Here is an 18,469-nt window from a genome sequence, read left to right on the forward strand (position 1 = left end):
GTCCGTGCCGGTAACTGCCCTTCCCGGGCTCGGCCCCCGCGGCCCCTGCCCCCCCCACCCCCGCCCCTACCTGGTCGCGTCTGTTCAGCTTTCCCGCCGCCCGGCCGGCCGTTGGCGCGGTGAGTGCGAGGCCGCCCCGCTCCGCCCAGGCCGCTGTCTCCGCGGCCCCCGCTGGGGGCGCCCGCGTGCCCGGCCCCGGGGAGCGCCGGTCGTCCAGTGGTTCCCCGGGCATGGCAAGCCTAGTGACCGACGACCCTGCCCCCAAGAACGCTGACCCCGGAGCTGCCCGCCGGCTCGGGTGACTTTATTCCTCAAACGGGTTTCCCCTCGCCATGGCCCCCGCCGAGCCCGGGAGCCAGCCCCCCGCACATCCCTCTCCCCATTGTCTCCGGCGGGTCACCGAGGGAGGGGGCCAGCTGCAGGCTGGCAGCCCCGCGGGGGACCCCTCTGTGGGTGGGGCGGAGGGTGCCCGAATCACGGGGTGCTGGGGGGTCAGCCTCAGGGGTGAGGAGACGGGATAGACGTGGGTGCGGAAGGTTCTGTGCTTCAGGTGATGTCACAGGGCGAGGAAAGGGCTGCGGGGAGCCTCCCGGGTCCCCGCAGTGACCGATCTAAGGAAGGAAGGGCTCTGGAGAGGGAGAGGGAGGGACGGAGAGGAGGGAAGGGGCAGCTCAGAGGAGGGCACAGAAGAACTTCTTCTCCCGGAAGGGGTTCTCCGAAGTGGGCACCGGAGTGATGAGGGGGTCCTCACAGGCGTGGGCATCACAGTAAGTCATCAGGTCTGCCGCTGCCTTGGACACCTGGGGCACAGCCAGGGAGGGGAGAGTTAGCAAGAACCCTGGAAGATGCAGCCTCTCTTCCCCAAAAGGGCTCCTGGCAACAGCCTTCGCTTTCACCCCTACAAAGGCCTAGGGCGGGCTCTCCCATCAGAGCCGCAGACCCCCGGGAGTCAAGGAAAGGAGCAACTCTTATCTGCTGGGGAAACTGCCCATCCGAGCCTATGAATTAACGGGAGCCCGGGCCCCACCCACCTTTATCCGGCACAGGCTGGCCTCGATTTTAAGCTGCTCCACCATCTTGCGAGCTTGCCCAATACTCATAGTGCTGTTCACTGGAGTCTCCCCTTTCATCCTAGAAGAGAAGAGAGACACAGCTCAGCGCTGTCTCAGCTTCACGCTCACTCTTCACCAACCTTTACAAGGTTGGGTGGTGCCCCAACATTTTCTTCTCCTCCTATCCCACCCCTCTTAGAGGCCTGTCCCAAGAAAATCTTCCCCAAATTCCCACACGGTCTGGAACCGAGGTGATCAGACTATACAAATGATTTTAAAGCTTTTCAGCTCTTCAAGTCACCTGCTGTGAACGCTTCAGCCAGAAAAGGCCCTACCCTGATGAGGCCATCACCTCAGCCCCACTTGTCCCCTAAATTGCCAGTGGGAGAGAAACAATGACTCCCTTACTCACCTGAAGCCACAGGCGGCAGCAGTAGCAGCCTCCTTGGGATGTCCGGTGAGTGCGGGGCACCAAACCCTGCCTCAGATGGGTGCCCCACCCCTGCAGGCAGTTGCAACCGAAGATGTCTGTAGCACAAACAGCTATTCCAGAGGCCTCTGGTCAGACCAGAGGTCCGTGGGAGGGGGTGGGGGGGTAGTCACCGTTTCTGCAATTCAAGCACTCACTGCCCAGATGGCTGGTACCTGAAGGATGAAGGATGCTGGAAGGAACTGCTCAGATCCTGGAACATACCAACTGCTTGGCCAGTGGGGGAGCCTGGCTGCTGCCTGCATCCCCTGCGCACACCCCCACCCTTACTGTCTCTCTCCCTGCCCCTCCCCCATTGCAGAAGTCCCCAGTCTCGGCTAGAGCCCTCCCCAAAGGAACTCAGGCGGAAACAGACTCCCCCCTTAAATGAAGGTGGTCTAGGCCTGTGACAGTCTCTGCAGTAGAGTACACTTGGTTGCGGGGGACCCTGCTCATTTGAAAATCTGACATCAGCTGGCCATTCGCCCCCCTCCTCCCTTTCTCCCTCTACCCTGACACAGCATTTAGCGTCTGAGTCTTCATTTCTTGCAGTGACCCTCCATTCCCCACATCCAGGAAAATGTGATGCGTACAGGTGGTCCGCTGCTAGATCCCCACGTTCTAGCCAAAAGTGACTCGAGTGGGAGATCCAAGGGCAGCGGAGGGAATCGTCGGGAAGATGTCTAAAGAAATGACAGACACAAGAGAAGCTGGAGGAAAAGAGGGATGCGGAGACCAGATCAAAGGATCGGACAAGGAGGAGGTAAGGCTTGTAAAGGGATCAGTGGAAATATTTTGAAAATAAATGGGCTTCCCGGGATGGAGTGTGGGGGTGACAAGCTGCGTGGGGATATTGACGTGAAATTGAAGCATCATGCAAAAAGATGTACACAACGCTGGCCTGGCCTTCTGCAGTGCCTTATCTGGGGGTGATTAAATTAGACGTATGTGAAGTAGAAGATGCCACCGATGGAGGGCTAGACTTAAATGTCTAGTTCTATAGGGGTTCTGAGGAAAACGGAATCAATCCACTTAGGGTCCAAGGAGGATCCGTCACGCAGCGTCAAGCTGGGGACCAAACGCTGGGCTGAAATGCATGCTTTGTAAACAGCGGACAGCAGGCCACCTGCACAACACCAAGTTGCACAGGTTCAGGAAGAATGCGTCATTCTCTGGAAGAACCCTCTCCTCCGACGCCCACGGGTCCTAGGAGCTGTGCTAGCTGCACATTAGAGCCCCCTTCACCATTACCATCCCCCCACTCCCCGCCCCCTGCCCTGTTTGGGCTCCTGGGGTTACAAGGAGGAAGATGAGATAGGCTGGAGGGCGAGAGCATGTATGCCCTCGGTATAGTTAGAGCCTGGTGGGAGGCGCCTTTTCCCAGTGGTCACGTTAACCTAAAGGTGTTGGACCCTGGTAGGAGCTGTGGGAAGCCCTTCACCAAGTGGGCCCCGCCCCCGGCGCCAGGTTCCCGCCCCCGGGATAGGCCACGCCCCTAGACCCTGGAGGCTGCGGGCTGAAAGAGGCGGGGCTTCTCCTGCAGCCGGAAATCGCTTCTCGCGGTTGCCTCGGCAGCGCACGCGAGAGGCTGGTGAGGGCCGGGCTGCGGCGTCTGACCCGCTGGTTTCCATGGTGGCGCGGCCCGGCGCGGCGCGGCGCGGGGGTCTGAGGGTGGGGGGTGGGGTCTCCGGCGCTGAGCGCGCTGGCCAGCCGGAGGGCACCGGCGGGGAGTGGCCGTTGACTGTGGGACGCCCTGCCCATGTGAGGCGCGCCTCGGCGGGCATTTATCATCCTGAGGTGAAGGGGAGAGACTTGGGAGGCTTTTGTGACTGCCCTTAGACTACGGGCTTCCGAGTCCAGCTGTGCTACCTCAGGCAAGTCGTGCAGCGTCTCTGTGCAGCGCGCTGAGAGAGTTGTAAGGAGCCCATTCTCGCTGTTGAGAGCGTGTCCCTGACCCAGATGGCTGGGGGACGAGTTAGATGAGGAACTCTGGCACTGCTGTGAAAGGGAAGGGGTAGCTGGCAGAGAAGCGCCATCACTTGGAGAAGGGTCCCAGGGAACAGTGATTTTGCGTTGTCCTCCTATTTCTTGTCCCTCGAAGCCACGTATGTCTTTTCTATCCCCAGCTTTCCCCTTCTCTTTTTTTCCAGGAACCTCCAACTGCCTCATCCCATGGCCAGGGGTGGCGTCCATGTGGCAGAGCAGCAGCTAAGAACTCAAGACCTGAACCTGGGCCCAGACCACCTCCTCTCCCCGCCATGGTCAATGACCCACCAGTGCCTGCCGTGCTGTGGGCACAAGAAGTGGGCCATGTGTTGGCAGGCCGTGCCCGCAGGCTGCTGCTACAGTTTGGGGTGCTCTTCTGCACCATCCTCCTCCTGCTGTGGGTGTCTGTGTTCCTCTATGGCTCCTTCTATTATTCCTACATGCCAACAGTCAGCCACCTCAGCCCCGTGCATTTCTACTACAGGTGAGAGGGGCTCGATGAGAGTTGCTGGGAGCCTTTTGGAGTTTCTTCGGTCCTCTTATTTACAGCGGAGGAAAGATGAGTCCATTCTGCTAATAGGACTAACCTTCACCACTGGAGGATGCAGCAGATCTAGACTGTGTGGAGCTCAGGTCCTAGTTCCACCGCTGTCACTGAATTCTGACTAAAAAATTAGAAAGCAAGGGGTGACATTGGCCAAGAAGCATTGCACTCATAATAATCTGATCTATGGAATTGTACCACCAAATAATAATAATATAAAATATATGAAGAGGCTGAGCACTAATGGCTCACGCTTGTAATTGTAGGAGGCTGAGATTTGAGGGTCACAATTCAAAGCCAGCCTGAGCAGAAAAGTCCATAAGACTCTCATCTCCAATAAATTACCAAAAAGCCAAAAGTAGAGCTATGAATCAAGTAATAAAGCACTGGCCTTGAGCAAAAAAGCTGAGGGACAGTGCCCAGGCCCAGAGTTCAGGCACCAAGACTGAAAAAAAAAAAAAAAAAAAAACCAGGGACAGCACTCAGGCCATGAATTCAAGCCCTAGGACTAGCACAAAAAAAACAAATTTTTTTTTCCTCTCCTAAATCCATACTCATGAATTGTAGTTTCTCAGGTAGATCTTGAACTTATAAGAGATATGGATCTTATGAAACCTGTAACCTATCCTCTCATGAAAGTACCTGCATGCCCAGACATGCTGCATACCCACCCACCTCATGCATTTTCAAACTAGGCCCCAAGTCAGAACTCTTGGATCCTAATCTGGAGGTGGGATCCTCCATGAGTGTTTAGAAACATTAGGTCCATAGGTTTCTATCTAAGAATGTCCGCTATACTGAAGTGCCAGGAAGAGAAAGTATTGTTCTAGCATCTCAAACCTCCTGGCCACCCCTGTTCTCTTTAACAGACAGAAGTGAAGTAGAAGGCCAAGAAAATGGGTGGAGAGACAGGCAAGGTAAACTCTTAACTTAGCAGAGGATCATTGCCCTCTTCTCATTTAGGACCGACTGTGATTCCACCACCACCTCGCTCTGCTCCTTCCCTGTTGCCAATGTCTCATTGGCTAAGAGTGGACGTGATCGGGTGAGTATGCAAACTAGAGAAAAGTTTTATGAGATTGTAGGCTTGAGAAGGGTGTGAAGAGCAAACATTGAGTAAAAGAGACAAAGACCAGGGCCCTGAGTGAAAAGGAAGCTAAAGAGAAATAAGATCTCAATGACGTGAGCATTTGAATCTTTCTGCTCTTAAGAGACATTAGGGGAAATCTGACTGTTTCAGAATGGTCACCTCTGATAGAAAGTGTAGTGTGCTGTAGACTTTGATGAACAAACCAGCTATTTGATTGCAATAGTATGGCTTGCACCCTAGAGTTTAAAAAGCTTGTCTAGAAAATTATGAAATGATTAGAAAGTGTATGTGACCTATTTTTACAAAGGGTACTGTGCCAGAGGACTGGCCAGATGCCAGTGTGACTTGAACACACATGGAAACCCTAGTGAAGGTACATGGAGAGTTAACCTTCCATATTAGGTAAGCTGATTGAGGCTCTGTTAAAGCATGGGATCCCTGAACTAAGTAAGTATCATGTGAGGGCTGGGAATGTGGCTTACTAGTAGAGTGCTTGTCTAGCATGCATGAAGCCCTGGGTTCCATTCCTCAGTATCACATAAACAGAAAAAGCCAGAAATGGCACTGTGGCTCAAGTGGTAGAGTGCTAGCCTTAAGCAAAAAAGAAGCTCAGCCCAGGCCCTGAGTTCAAGCCAGAAGTCTAATAACAAAAAGTATTGCATGTACACATGCATGTGTGTGTGTGTGTGTGTGTATGTGTGTGTGTGTGTGTGTGTTCTGGTCCTGGGGCTTGAACTCAGAGCCTAGGTGCTGTCCCTTAGCTTTTCTGCTCAAGGCTGTACTACTTGAGCCACAGTTGGAGATAAAGAATCTTTCACTGAGCCCCTGTAATCCTGGATACTCAGGAGGCTGAGATCTGAGGATCTCAGGGCAGGAAAGTCCCTGAGACTCTTATCTACAATAAACCACTCAAAAAAACCAGAAGTGGCACTGTGGCTCAAGTGGTAGAGCACTAGCCTTGAGCTGAAGAGCTGAGGGAAAGCCCCCAGGCCCAGAGTTCAAGCCCCCTGACTGACAAAAATAAAAAGAAATCTCTCACACGTGCTTGCCCCAGTTGGCACAGTCAAGTTAGGCAGCTGGGATCTGAGAATTATGATTGAAAGCCAGCCTAGGCAGACAAATCTTTGAGACTTATATGTCCAATTAACCAGCAAAAGCTGAAAGTAGAGCCGTGGTTCAAGTGGTAAAGGACCAGCCCTGAGTCAAAAAACATGGGGGCTGGGGGTTTAGCCCAGCGGAAGGGCGCCCGCCTGGCGCGCGCAAGGCCCTGGGTTTGGTTCTCAGCCCTAGAAAAAAAAAAAAAGCATGAAGGCCCTGTCTTCAAGTCCCAGAACTATGCTTCCCACCCCCGCACCTCCACCCACACAACCCCCCCCCAAAAAGAGATGAAGGATGAGAGGAGATGGAGCCCAAGTCCCTGATTAGTAGAGAAAACTGAACATTTTTTGCTATTGAATATTTTCTAGTGAATTAATAAAATAATATGTGTGAACTGGGTAACACTCTTCAGCTCACATGATTGATAGAAAATATACACTGAATGTATCTGTAGGCATTCCAAAAGAATTTGGAAGAATTAAGCCGGGTGCTGGTGGTGGCTCACGCCTGTAATCCTAGCTACTCAGGAGGCTGAGATCTGAGGATCACAGTTTGAAGCCAGCCTGGGCAGGAAAGTTTGTGAGACTCTTATCTCCAATAAACCACTAGAAAACCAAAAGTAGAGCTGTGGCTCAAGTGGTAGAGCGCTCACCTTGAGCTGAAGAGCACAAGGACAGCTCCCAAGCCCAGAGTTCAAGCCCCACAACCGACAAAAAAAAAATTTGGAAGAATTAGAACAGCATAGTCTGGGACAGTATGAGACTATGGAGGTGGTAAGCCTCCATGATATTGTTGTAGGAGAGGGTGAATATTATGTAGGATGAGTAGAATCTTCTACGAGGCAGACGAACCTGACTAAAAGATGGACTTGTTCACCAGGTACCAGATTCTTCTAGTATTAGATTATGTGGATGTCCTTTGAGAAGATGAGATTTTTTTTCCCTTTTTTTTTGTCATTCATGGGGCCTGAACTGAGGGCCTGGGTGCTGTCCCTGAGCTCCTTTTGCTCAAGGCTAGCGCTCTATGGGCTGGGAAGGTGGCTCAGTGGTAGAGTGCTCGCCTTGCATGCATGAGGCCCTGGGTTCGATTCCTCAGCACCACATAAGCAGAAAAAGCCAGAAGTGGGTGCTGTGGCTCAAGTGGTAGAGCTCTAGCCTTGAGCTGAAGAGCTGAGGGATAGCACCCAGACCCAGAGTTCAGGCCCCACAACTGACCAAAAAAAAAAAAAAAAAGGCTAGCGCTCTACCACTTTGAGCCACAGTGCTACTTCTGGTTTTTTGGTGGTTAATTGGAAATAAGAGTCTCACAGACATTCCTGCCCGGGCTGGCTTTGAACCTCAATCCTCATACCTCAACCTCTTGAGTATCAGCTAGGATTATAGACATGAGCCACCAACACCTGGCTTAAACTTTTTTTGGGGGGGCTAGTCCTAGGGCTTGAACTCAAACCTGGACACTGTCCCTGAGCTTTTCTCGAGGCTAGTATTCTACCACTTGAGCCACAGCACCACTTCTGGCTTTTTCTCTTATAGGTAGAAAACTACCCATCTTGGTTTTCCAAAAATTAGTGAGGCAGCTGGGTTACAATCACCTGGCCTCCATTGGAGAAAGGGTTAGGAATCTCATGAAATCCTTTTTTTTTTTTTTTTTTTTTAACCAATAGTAGTTGAGCTGGTACCAGAAACTCACACCTATAATCCTACCTACTCAGGAGGCTGAGATCTGAGGACTGTGGTTCAAAGGCAGCCCAGGGAAGGAAAATCCATGAAAATCTTCTCTCTAGTTAACAACTAAAGGCTGGAAGTGGAACTGTGGCACAAGAGGTAGAGCACCAGCTTTGAGCACAAAAGCTCAGGGGTAACCTCTAGGCCCTGAATTTGAGCCTCAGGACTGGCACTAACAAAAGCCAGGCACCTGTAATTCTGTCTACTCAGGAACTGAGATCTGAGCCTTGTGGTTCAAAACCAGCCTGGCTAGAAAGTCTGTGAGACTCTTTTATCTCCAGTGAACCATGAGAGCCAAAAGTAGAGCTGTGCCTCAGTAGTAGAGTGGCAGCCCTGAGTGAAAAAACGAAAGGGCAGCACCCACGCCCTAAATTCAAGCGCTAATACAGGCACAAAAAATAATAAATAAGCCGGGCGCTGGTTGCTCACGCCTGTAATCCTAGCTACTCAGGAGGCTGAGATCTGAGGATCTCGGTTCAAAGCCAGCCCGGGCAGGAGAGACGTGAGACTCCTATCTCCAATAAATCACCATAAAACCAGAAGTGGCACTGTAGCTCAAGTGGTAGAGCGCTTGCTTTGAACTGAAGAGCTGAGGGACAGCACCCAGGCCCAGAGTTCAAGCCCCACAACCGACCAAAAAAAAAATAATAATAAATAATAAAAACACACTGATTTCCTTTTGATTCAAAACAAGCTTGGAGAGGGACTAAGGATGAAGCTCAGTGGTAGAGTGTGCACTTCGCATGTGCACAGCCCTAGCTTAAATTCTCAGCACTAATTAAATACAAGGCATAGAAGAACATAGAAATGTTCAAATGTTCAGGAGAGCAGGATGGCTCACATCTGTAATTGTAGCTACTCAGGAATCTAAAAATCTTAGGATCGCAGTTCAAAGCCAGCCTAGTCAGGCAAGTTGGTGAGACAGCTCCAATTAATCACCAGAAAACCAGAAGTGGCATTGTGGCTCAAAGTGGTAAGAGTGCTAGCCTTGAGCAAAAAGAGCTCAGGGACACCGCCCAGGCCTTGAGTTCAAGTCCTACAGCCACCACCACCAAGAAAAAGAAATAGTCAGCCAGGTGCTGGTGGCTCACGCCTGTAATCCTAGCTACTCAGGAGGCTGATCTGAGGATCATGGTTTGAAGCCAGCCGGGGCAGGAAAGTCAGTGAGACTCTTATCTCTAATAAACCACGCAAAAAAAAAGTGGCGCTGTGGCTCAAGTGGTAGAGCGCTCGCCTTAAACTGAAGAGCTGAGGGACAGCTCCCAGGCCCAGAGTACAAGCCCCACTACCAACTAAAACGAAACAACAAAAGGGAGAGAGTCACTGTGGCTCAAGTGATAGAGTACTAGCCTAAAGCTGAAGAGCTCAGGGACAACACCCAGGCCCAGGCCCAGGCCCAGAGTTCAAGCCCCATGACCAACCAAAAAAATGAAAGAAAAAAAGAGGGCTGGCAAGGCAGCTCAGTGGTAGATTGCTTGCCTTGCATACATGAGGCCCTGGGTTCGAGTCCTCAGCACCACATAAGCAGAAAAAGCCAGAAGTGACACTGTGGCTCAAGTGGTAGAGTGCTAGCCTTGAGCTGAAGAGTTGAGAGACAATACCCAGGCCTGGAGTTCAGGCCCCACGACTTGCAAAAAACAAAAAGAGAAAGAAAGAAAGAAAGAAAGAGGAGAAAGTAGGGTATGTGTAGATGTAAAACTTTAACCTCTTGAGTCAGACATTGGCAGCTCACACTGTAATCCTAGCTACTGTGGAGGCTGAGATAGAAAATTCATAGTCCAAAGCTGGGCTAGGCAGGAAAGTCTGTGAGACTCTTATCTCCAGTAACCACCAAAAACCCATATATGAGGCTATAACTGAAAGGGGTAGAGCACTAACCTAGAGCAAAAAAAGCCCAGGGTTAGCACCTAGGTCCTGAGTTCAAGCTCCTGTACTGGCACAAAAAAAAAAACCCAGCCGGGCGCTGGTGGCTCACGCCTGTAATCCTAGCTACTCAGGAGGCTGAGATCTGAGGATCTCGGTTCAAAGCCAGCCCAGGCAGGAGAGACCGTGAGACTCCTATCTCCAATAAACCACCAGAAAACCGGAAGTGGCACTGTAGCTCAAGTGGTAGAGCGCTCGCCTTGAGCTGAAGAGCTGAGGGACAGCGCCCAGGCCCAGAGTTCAAGCCTCACGACCGACCAAAAAAAAAAAAAAAAAAATCCCAGACATTTTAGCCTCTTGAGATGGAACTCTGTGAGGAAGTATTTGCACTGTGAATCTCAGTCCTACCAACAGAACCAAGAGTAGGAACTGGAGCCTGATGTGCTGCCGCTTGTAAGTCCCTAAGTCCCAGCTATTCTGGAAGCTAAGACAGGAAGATAGCTAACAGGACTCAAGAAAGCCCAAAGAAAAAGTAACAAGATGATCTAGGAGCTCTGTGATTGTACCAGAGCTGGCTAGGGAGGCAGAGCACTGCGGGCAGTTGATTATAATTAATCATGTAAGTGAGGGCAGGCTGGGTCCATGGGGACAGCCACACTGGCACACAGGCCCCAGTCACACATGGCCCAGTTGGCAACATAGTTCACTTTTGGGAAGAAAAAAAAAAAACTAAAATAGAGTATTTCTCAGAACAGAGTAGCTAGTCATTCAGTACAGCCAGCATGATGTTGAAGGCTTGGGATGGCTACTTGGATGGGAGCTACCAGGAGGGGGCAGCACCTGCTTCCAGCATGAGCAATGAGAGGGCCTATAGTGCTATCCCAGGGGGGTTGTGGAGTATTAGCAGGCACAGCACAATTTTGAAGAGCTTTGAAACAAGATGATGGCTACCTTTGGCAGGTGCTGATGTATGGACAGCCTTATCGCGTCACCTTAGAGCTTGAGCTGCCAGAGTCCCCTGTGAATCAAGATTTGGGCATGTTCTTGGTCACTGTTTCATGCTACACCCGAGGTGGCCGCATCATCTCCACGTCTTCGCGCTCGGTAAGTATGTGTGGACACTGTGGGAAACTGTGGAGAATGACTGCAGAAGTCAGAGATCCCAGAAGAAATCCCTGGTTCTGATGTCAGGGGCCAGTCCAGATAAGGGAAGAGGAATCCATTTACCAAACCACAAACATTTTCCCCACTATCTGATGAGCATGTCCATCTGAGAATAGAGGCCGAAGTAACAGGTTCAGCTGGGCATGATGGTGAAGGCCTAAAATCCCAACACTTGGGACAAGGATCATGAGTTTGAGGCTGGCCTCATGATTGATATTGATTTTGATTGATTGATTGATATTCACAAGACCTCTCAGACACAAACAGGTTTTATTATTTTTATTTTTATTTTTTGGGTCCGGTTGTGGGGCCTGAACTCTGGGCCTGGGCGCTGTCCCTCAGCTCTTCAGCTCAAGGGTAGCACTCTACCACTTGAGCCACAGTGCCACTTCCGGCTTTTTTCTTTTTGTTTATGGGGTGCTGAGGAATCGAACCCAGGGCCTCAGGCATACAAGGCAAACACTCTACCACTGAGCCACCTTCCCAGCCCCACAAACAGGTTTTAATAGTCACTGCCTCATAGTAAGACTGAGAAAATGTAAAGTTCTTATTAGATATAGTGTATGTTCAATCAGTATTGGACCTCATCGTTAATAAGCTATTACCAGAACCACATCATGAGAATGTGCATGGGGCGGGAGCTTCAGATGGTGCACTGTGCACTGGCACTTATTCCATCCAGGATGACAGAAGTACAGGGGAATGGTAGATCAGAGACAGTGTTACGCTAAACACAGAAAAGTGTCAGAGAAGGAGCCTTTACTGTGAGTATAAACAGGTGTTTTCACGCCTGTAATTATTGCTACTCAAAGTGTGAAGCCAGCCCTGGTAGGAAAATCAATGAGAGTCTTTTATTTATTTATTTTCCAATCCTGGGACTTGAACTCAGGGCCTGGGCACTGTCCCTGAGCTTCTTTTGCTCAAGGCTAGCACTCTACCACCTGAACCACCAACCCACTTCCAGCTTTTTCTGTTTATGTGGTATTGAGGAATCGAACACATGGTTTCATGCAGGCTAGGCAAGCACTCTACCACTAAGCTACATTCCCAACCTCCATGAGACTTATCTCCTATTAACCCCCAGAAAGTGGGAAGTAGAGGTATGGCTCAAGTGGTAGTATGTCAGCCTTGAGTGAAAAAACTGAGGAACAGCACCCAGATCCTGAGTTCAATACTAATACTGGCACCTGCACACACACACAACCCCTACACACATATAAAAGAGTGGACAAACTGGACGTTGGTGGCTCGTGCCTGTCGTCCTAGCTACTTAGGAGCCTGAGATGTGAGAATCATGGCTCAAAGCTAGCCTGGGCAGGAAAATCCATGAGAGTCTCCAATTAACCATCCCAAAATACTGGAAGTGGAGCTGTGGCTTAAAGTGGTAGAGCACTAGCCTTGAGCAAAAAGGCTCAGGGACCACACCTAGGCCCTCAATTCAAGCCCCTTGACCAATCAAACACATAATAAACAAATGTAGTAGCATAGAGACTGAGGGGCAGGGAATGAAGTTGAGGGAGCAAGTGCCTGAGGAAGGGGCCCTTGGGTGGTGTTCAGGGGTGGGGCATTGGAACCTGGGCTATCTGTCCCCAACCTCTTCCTCCTGGCCCTGGTAGGTGATGCTGCATTATCGCTCTGACCTGCTCAAGATGCTTGACACGCTGGTCTTCTCCAGCCTCCTGCTGTTTGGCTTTGCAGAGCAAAAGCAGCTACTAGAAGTGGAGTTGTATGCAGACTATAGAGAGAACTCGGTAAGCGAGGTGAAGGGGTGAGGAGAAGGAGACAACATCCCTGTTGGCTCTGTTGGTGGGGGGAAGGCCATGGAGACTGGTAGTGGGCCTCTGATGAGGCTGATAGATTGGCCCAGCACTGCCTTTACTTCCTCAATCCTGCAGTATGTGCCTACCACTGGAGCAATTATCGAGATCCACAGCAAGCGCATCCAGATGTATGGAGCCTACCTCCGCATCCATGCCCACTTCACTGGGCTCAGGTAAGCCCTGAAGGGAGCCATGAGGTTCCCTGACATGGAACTCAGCAGCTCTCCTGGGAGCTGTCCTTAAATGAAGAGGATCTTGGGCAGAGGTAACAAGCATGGCCAGCTCTCTACATGGCTGTAATCAGCATATTGACTTCCTAAGGAACCTTTTTTTTTTTGAGGGGGTGAGAGCAGTGGTGGGTGCCATTACTAGGGCTTGAAATCAGGGTCTCAAGTCTGGCACTCTTCCACTTGAATGTGCCTCCACTTGCAGATATTTTTGGGATTTTTTGTTTTGTTGGTTGTGGGGCCTGAACTCTAGGCCCCACAGAGTTCAGCTCTTTACCTCAAGGTTAGTGCTCTACCACTTGAGCCACGGTGCCACTTCCAGCTTTTTCTACTTTCTATGATGCTGAGAAATCGAACCCAGGACCTCATGCATGCAAAGCAAGCACTCTACCACTGAACCACCTTCCCAGCCCCAACTTGCAGCTTTTTGATAGAGATAAGTTTCAAGGATTTATCTGCTTAGGCTGGCCCCTAAACCTTGATCCTCAGATCTCAGCCTCCTGAGTAGCTAGGGTTTACAGCCTGAGCCACCAGTGCCTGGCAGCTGAGGAACTTTTTAAAAACACCATGTAAGGTGGTGCATACCTATAATCTTAGCATGCCGGAGACCAAGGCAGCAGAATCAGATTTCAGGCCAGCCTGGGCAGAGAGTGAGCTTGAGGCCATAGAAAAAATACCTTGTCTCAAAGAAAAAAAGGTGAATGTGCTTGAGGGGTGGCTCAGCGGCGAGTGCCTACCCAGTGAGCATGGGGCCCTGGGTAGGAAGAAGGAAAGAAGGGATGGAGGGAAGGAAGGTGGGAAAGAAACCACTTGAACCAGGTGTGGTGCTAGGAGCCTGTAGTCTTAGTTACTTGGGAGGCCAAGTGATCAGGAGATCCAGTTGCTCCCAGAAGTTTGAGGCCAGCCAGGGCAACATAACATTAGATTGCAGAGTTGGAGGCATGGCTCAATGGGTAGAGCACTGGTCAGTGAGTGAAAGCATCAAGAACCGAGTTTAAGTCCTGGTCTCAGACTAGAAAGAAAGAAAGAAACAACATTAGAGTCTCCGCACAAAAATATAGCAGAATACTCATAGAGTCTATTGTCTTGATCCATGGCCTCAGGAAGAGTTCGGGTGGCTCCAGAGACATTCAGGAATGCTGCTGCTGCCCCAAGTCCTTGACCTTCATTAGAACCTGGGGTAACCAGGTCTGGTATATGAATGGGGGACATAGAGGCCAAATCCAACTCTTTTTGTTGTTGTTGTTGTTGTTGTTGTTTTTTGGGTCCGGTCGTGAGGCCTGAACTCTGGGCCTGGGCACTGTCCCTCAGCTCTTCAGCTCAAGGATAGCACTCTACCACTTGAGCCACAGCGCCTCTTCCGGCTTTTTCTCTTATGTGGTGCTAGAGAATCGAACCCAGGGCCTCATGCATTCAAGGCTAGCGCTCTACCACTGAGCCACCTTCCCAGCGCCACCAAATCCAACTCTTAAGTCAAACTCAGTAGGTATTACATCTGGGAAACATGACGGCTGGTTCTGCTGGTAACTACTGTTCCCTTCCTCTCCCATCTCTTGCTTTTCAGGTACCTGCTGTACAACTTCCCCATGACCTGCGCCTTCATCGGTGTTGCCAGCAACTTCACCTTCCTCAGCGTCATCGTGCTCTTCAGCTACATGCAATGGGTGTGGGGGGGCATCTGGCCCCGGCACCACTTCCCTTCGCAGGTTAGAAAGGGCAGGAACCCCATTTTCCTTCCCCTCAGGATCTTTCTTTGTGGGTCATCCAGGAACATGTTGGGGCTTAGGGAACAGCGGCCCTGGTCACTGGAGAAAGGATTCCCATCCTTGCTGCTCAGTTGTCTGTCCCCCACCCGCCCCCAACAGACTAGCATGAGAAAAAGGGAGAGTTCACGCAAGGAAGCCCTCCGCCGGATCTCTACCAATCAGCCAGGTAAAAGGGTTGCCTGGGTGGTGGTGGGGAGTTGGGCTGGCAAGAGAGGCCACCTACCTCTCTCTAGTAAGAGGCGTACGGCCATCACACTGAGTCCACAATTAGGGAAAAGGCTCAAGAAGGTAATGTTGGATCTGCCCGCCCGGCACAGCCACCAACCCCAGTCTCTTTCTCTTGCTTTGGAGGCTCGGGGACTGAAGGCACTCAGGAAGAATCCACCCAGCAGTCAGATGTGACAGAGGATGGTGAGAGCCCTGATGACCCCTCAGGGACAGGTACTGCTCAATCCCTCCTCTTGACTCCTCAGCTCTCTCCATCAGCCTCTGTGTCCCGTCCCGTCGCCCCTTCCTTCCTCCCCCCCCACAGTGGGTTCTCACCTATGTGTTGCCCTCTTGGTCACAGAGGGTCCGCTGTCTGAGGAGGAGAAGCCAGATCAGCAGCCCCTGAGTGGAGAGGAGGAGCTGGAGCCCGAGGCCAGTGATGGTGAGGGCCCGAGGGGCGGGGCAGCTGGGGTGGGGGCAGGGCCTCCGGTTAATCTAGTAGTTTATTTGGGACTCTGGATTCTGGCCCAGGTTCAGGCTCCTGGGAAGATGCAGCACTGCTGACCGACGCCAACCTGACTGCTCCTGCCTCCGCCTCTGCCTCTGCCTCCACCCCGGCCCTTGCCCCGGAGACACTGGGCACCTCCGAGGCCTCTGTGGATGGCCTCCGGCAGCGTTCCACCTGCTCCAGTTCTTGAAAAGTGGGCAGATTCCTCACATTCCAGCACTTTGCCAGCAAACCCTTTTTCTCCTGTTTTCCCCTTAATAAACTATTTTATGCCAGCTGCTTCACCGACTCAGGACTGGATTTGGGATGATTTGAAAAACCCGATTCCTCTCTGATTCTCCCTTAGGGGAAGTTGTCTGGGCAGGGGGAAGCCTCCAGACCTGGGCTGGCAGTGGAGGATATTGTTTTTATGTTTGTTTTGGGTCAACACAGGGTCTTACTATGTAGCTCAGGCTGGCCTCAACCTCGCTATGTAGCCCAGGACGGCCTTGAACACACAGTGCTCCGTTCTGCCTGCCTCTGCCTCTGCCTCATTGAGTGCTGGGATTAGGTGGTTTGCCACCATGCACGGCCTGCGCTGTTTTAAACACATCTGTTTCCAACCAGAAACCTAGGAAGTCCAAGGATCTGGGCCCCTAGAAAGCTTCCCGCTCCATCCATGTGACTTGTTTCCCCCCAGGGGTGGGGGATAGGACAGGGCGGGTCTGGCGAGCCTGGATCCACCATCCTAGCCTTTACACCCCTCCCTTTCTCTGTCCATTGGGAGGCAGAAGACAGGAAATGACTGCCATAAATGTGGTGTGATTTTTTTTTTAACCCAAACTATTTTATAAGTCAGGCCCCGTGCTGTCCGCAGCTGTTTTCCTGTCTCCTGCCAGCCAGGTGGCCCTCCCTCCTCTCCATGAAACTCCATTCCCCAAGTCTTCACATGATTTCAGCCTTTGGGTTCTCAGCTCCTGGCTGCTTTCCACACCTCACTCCTCTGTCAGAACCCAGGCATCCTGGCTTCCAGCTGAAACACTGCATGTGGCTTCCCCCATTCTAGGCCTCATGACTCAGGCCCTGTGAGGGGACCAGCCCTCTTGGCACTCACCAGGGAAGGGGCTAGGTGGTGACATCAGGGTTGAAGGGTATAAAAGCTTTCAGCCAAAACTGAACTGAAATTGAAGATACAACCTGACAGTGTGGCCTGCGCTGCTGGGAACGATTTGGCGGACACCATCGATACTTGGTTGCAGACTCCCAGTGGTGAGGGGGTCTGTGGGTCTGAGGGGAAGCGGGGACGGGCAGGGAGGGGGACTGCTTTGATAATATTTGCATGAGATACAGGTGGAGAATAAGGATTCTGGGTTTTTTTCTTTCTCCTTTCTGTTCTTAAGTTCTCTTTCTGAGTTTTTGCGTGTGTTGCTAAGATTCGTTTGCTAAGATTTCTCAGAGTGGCAACCGGAAATTAGTCTTACCTTTTTCTCCCCTGATCACCCCACCCTGAGCTGAGTAAATCATTTCTTCCTCATCTTTTACCAGCCCTGTGTTGGCAATGTGGCTTAGTGGAAGAGTGCCTACCTAGTATGCATGAAGTCCTAGGTTTGATTCCTCAGTACCATGTAAACAAAAAGCCAGAGTGGTGCTGTGGCTCAAGTGGTAGAGTGCTATCCTTGAGCAAAAGAAGCTCAGGGATTGGGAAGGTGGCTCAGTGTTAGAGTGCTTGCCTTGCATGCATGAGGCCTTTGGTTCGATTCCTCAGCACCACATAAGCAGAAAAAAAGCCGGAAGTGAGGATGACGCTCAAGTGGTAGAGCGCTAATTTACAGCTAAAGAGCTAAGGGACAGTGCCCAGGCTCAGAGTTCAGGCCCTACAACCAACCAAAAAAAGAAACCACAACAAGAAGCTCAGAGACAATGCCCAGGCCCTGGGTTCAAGTCTCAGGACTAGCAAAATCAAAAACAAAAGAAAAACTAGCTTTTTGTAGCACGTTTGCACATTTCTGGCCATGCATCTCATGTGTTGGGCTGGATTTCATTTGTATGTGTGTGTGTGCCAATACTAGGGCTTGAACTAAGAATGTGACTTAGTAGAGTATTTGCCTAGCATGCATGAGATAGAAAAAAAAATCCCCCCAAACCAACAACAACTCAGTCCTCAGGCTGGGCTCCAGTGGCTCATGCTTGTAATCCTAGCTACTCAGGAGGCTGAAATCTGAGGATTTCAATTTGAAGCCAGCCCAGGTAGGAAAGTCCGAAAGACTTTTTGTTGTTCGTGATGCTGGTTGTGGGACATGAACTCAGGCCTGGGTGCTGTCCTTGAGCCTCTTTTGTTCAAGGATAGAATTCTACCACTTGAGCCATAGTACCATGTCTGGTTTTTGAGTGGTTAATTGGGGATAAAAGTCACACATAGACTTTTCTGCCCAGGCTGGCTTTGAACCATGATCCTCAGATCTTAGCCTTCTGAATAGCTAGGATTACAGGTGTGAGCCTCCAGTGCCCAGTCCTTAAGATTCTTTTTTTTTTTTTTTTTTTTTGGGTCCGGTCATGGGGCCTGAACTCTGGGCCTGGGCGCTGTCCCTCAGCTCTTCAGCTCAAGGCTAGCGCTCTACCACTTGAGCCACAGTGTCACTTCCGGCTTTTTTTCTTTTTGCTTATGTGGTGCTGAGGAATCAAACCCAGGGCCTCAGGCATGCAAGGCAAGCACTCTACCACTGAGCCACCTCCCCAGCCCCTCCTTAAGATTCTTAATCTCCTATTACTCACCAGAAAACTGGAAGTGGTGCTGTGGCTCAAAGTGGTAGAGGACTAGCCTTGAGTGAAAAAGTTCAGGGACAATACCCTGGCCCTGATCAACAAAAACAAAAAACAACTCAATCCTCAGATTTCAGCCTCCTGAGTGCTAGGATTACAGGCGTGATCCCCCAGTTTTGTTTATGTAAATAAGTGTTTCATTCTCACCTCTT

At 51.0% G+C, this 18,469-nt stretch overlaps 3 protein-coding genes across 8 annotated transcripts in view; 1 reads left to right on the forward strand and 2 right to left on the reverse strand.

The window, feature by feature from the left end:
• Ttc9c (tetratricopeptide repeat domain 9C) overlaps window positions 1-134 on the reverse strand; it is a 28,508-nt gene extending 28,374 nt beyond the window's left edge. The window contains exon 1 of the mRNA XM_013029233.1: window positions 71-134. The gene's annotated coding sequence lies outside the window, so the exon portion shown is untranslated. The remainder of the gene's footprint in view (window positions 1-70) is intronic.
• On the forward strand, window positions 24-15,799 carry Bscl2 (Berardinelli-Seip congenital lipodystrophy 2 (seipin)). 5 transcript variants are annotated; one of them, XM_013029229.1, is made up of 12 exons: window positions 24-119; window positions 2,098-2,284; window positions 3,672-3,991; window positions 5,015-5,096; window positions 10,787-10,930; window positions 12,607-12,741; window positions 12,886-12,983; window positions 14,602-14,743; window positions 14,903-14,969; window positions 15,155-15,244; window positions 15,372-15,452; window positions 15,542-15,799. In XM_013029229.1, exons 2-12 carry the CDS (start codon window positions 2,201-2,203, stop codon window positions 15,706-15,708), a joined length of 1,410 nt encoding a protein of 469 aa, XP_012884683.1. In that variant the 5' UTR covers window positions 24-119; window positions 2,098-2,200; the 3' UTR covers window positions 15,709-15,799. The 5 variants fall into 5 exon arrangements, with proteins under 5 accessions (XP_012884683.1, XP_012884682.1, XP_012884685.1 ...); XM_013029228.1 differs by lacking the exon at window positions 24-119 and adding an exon at window positions 1,314-1,509; XM_013029231.1 differs by lacking the exons at window positions 24-119; window positions 2,098-2,284 and adding an exon at window positions 3,092-3,112.
• Gng3 (guanine nucleotide binding protein (G protein), gamma 3) lies at window positions 203-1,544 on the reverse strand. 2 transcript variants are annotated; one of them, XM_013029235.1, is made up of 3 exons: window positions 1,465-1,544; window positions 1,032-1,131; window positions 672-800 (listed from the first exon to the last, which is right to left on the reverse strand). In XM_013029235.1, the coding sequence occupies exons 2-3, from the start codon at window positions 1,128-1,130 to the stop codon at window positions 672-674; spliced, it is 228 nt and encodes a 75-aa protein (XP_012884689.1). In that variant the 5' UTR covers window position 1,131; window positions 1,465-1,544. The 2 variants fall into 2 exon arrangements, with proteins under 2 accessions (XP_012884688.1, XP_012884689.1); XM_013029234.1 differs by lacking the exon at window positions 1,465-1,544 and having other exon boundaries at window positions 203-800; window positions 1,032-1,147.
• Window positions 15,800-18,469: the final 2,670 nt, after the last annotated feature.

This window comes from Dipodomys ordii, unplaced genomic scaffold (assembly GCF_000151885.1).
Source record: "Dipodomys ordii isolate 6190 unplaced genomic scaffold, Dord_2.0 Scaffold117, whole genome shotgun sequence".
NCBI lineage: Eukaryota > Metazoa > Chordata > Mammalia > Rodentia > Heteromyidae > Dipodomys > Dipodomys ordii.

What these genes read in the sequence shown, in the direction of transcription:
- Gng3 (XM_013029234.1), bottom strand. Translation starts at nt 1,130, where the DNA reads ATGAAAGGGGAGACTCCAGTGAACAGCACTATGAGTATTGGGCAAGCT. An exon ending in CCAGCCTGTGCCGGATAAAG is followed by an intron (nt 801 to 1,031) that starts GTGGGTGGGGCC and finishes GCTGTGCCCCAG; the next exon opens with GTGTCCAAGGCAGCGGCAGA.
- Bscl2 (XM_013029229.1), top strand. Translation starts at nt 2,201, where the DNA reads ATGTCTAAAGAAATGACAGACACAAGAGAAGCTGGAGGAAAAGAGGGA. An exon ending in CAGACTATAGAGAGAACTCG is followed by an intron (nt 12,742 to 12,885) that starts GTAAGCGAGGTG and finishes TCAATCCTGCAG; the next exon opens with TATGTGCCTACCACTGGAGC. An exon ending in GCCCACTTCACTGGGCTCAG is followed by an intron (nt 12,984 to 14,601) that starts GTAAGCCCTGAA and finishes CTTGCTTTTCAG; the next exon opens with GTACCTGCTGTACAACTTCC.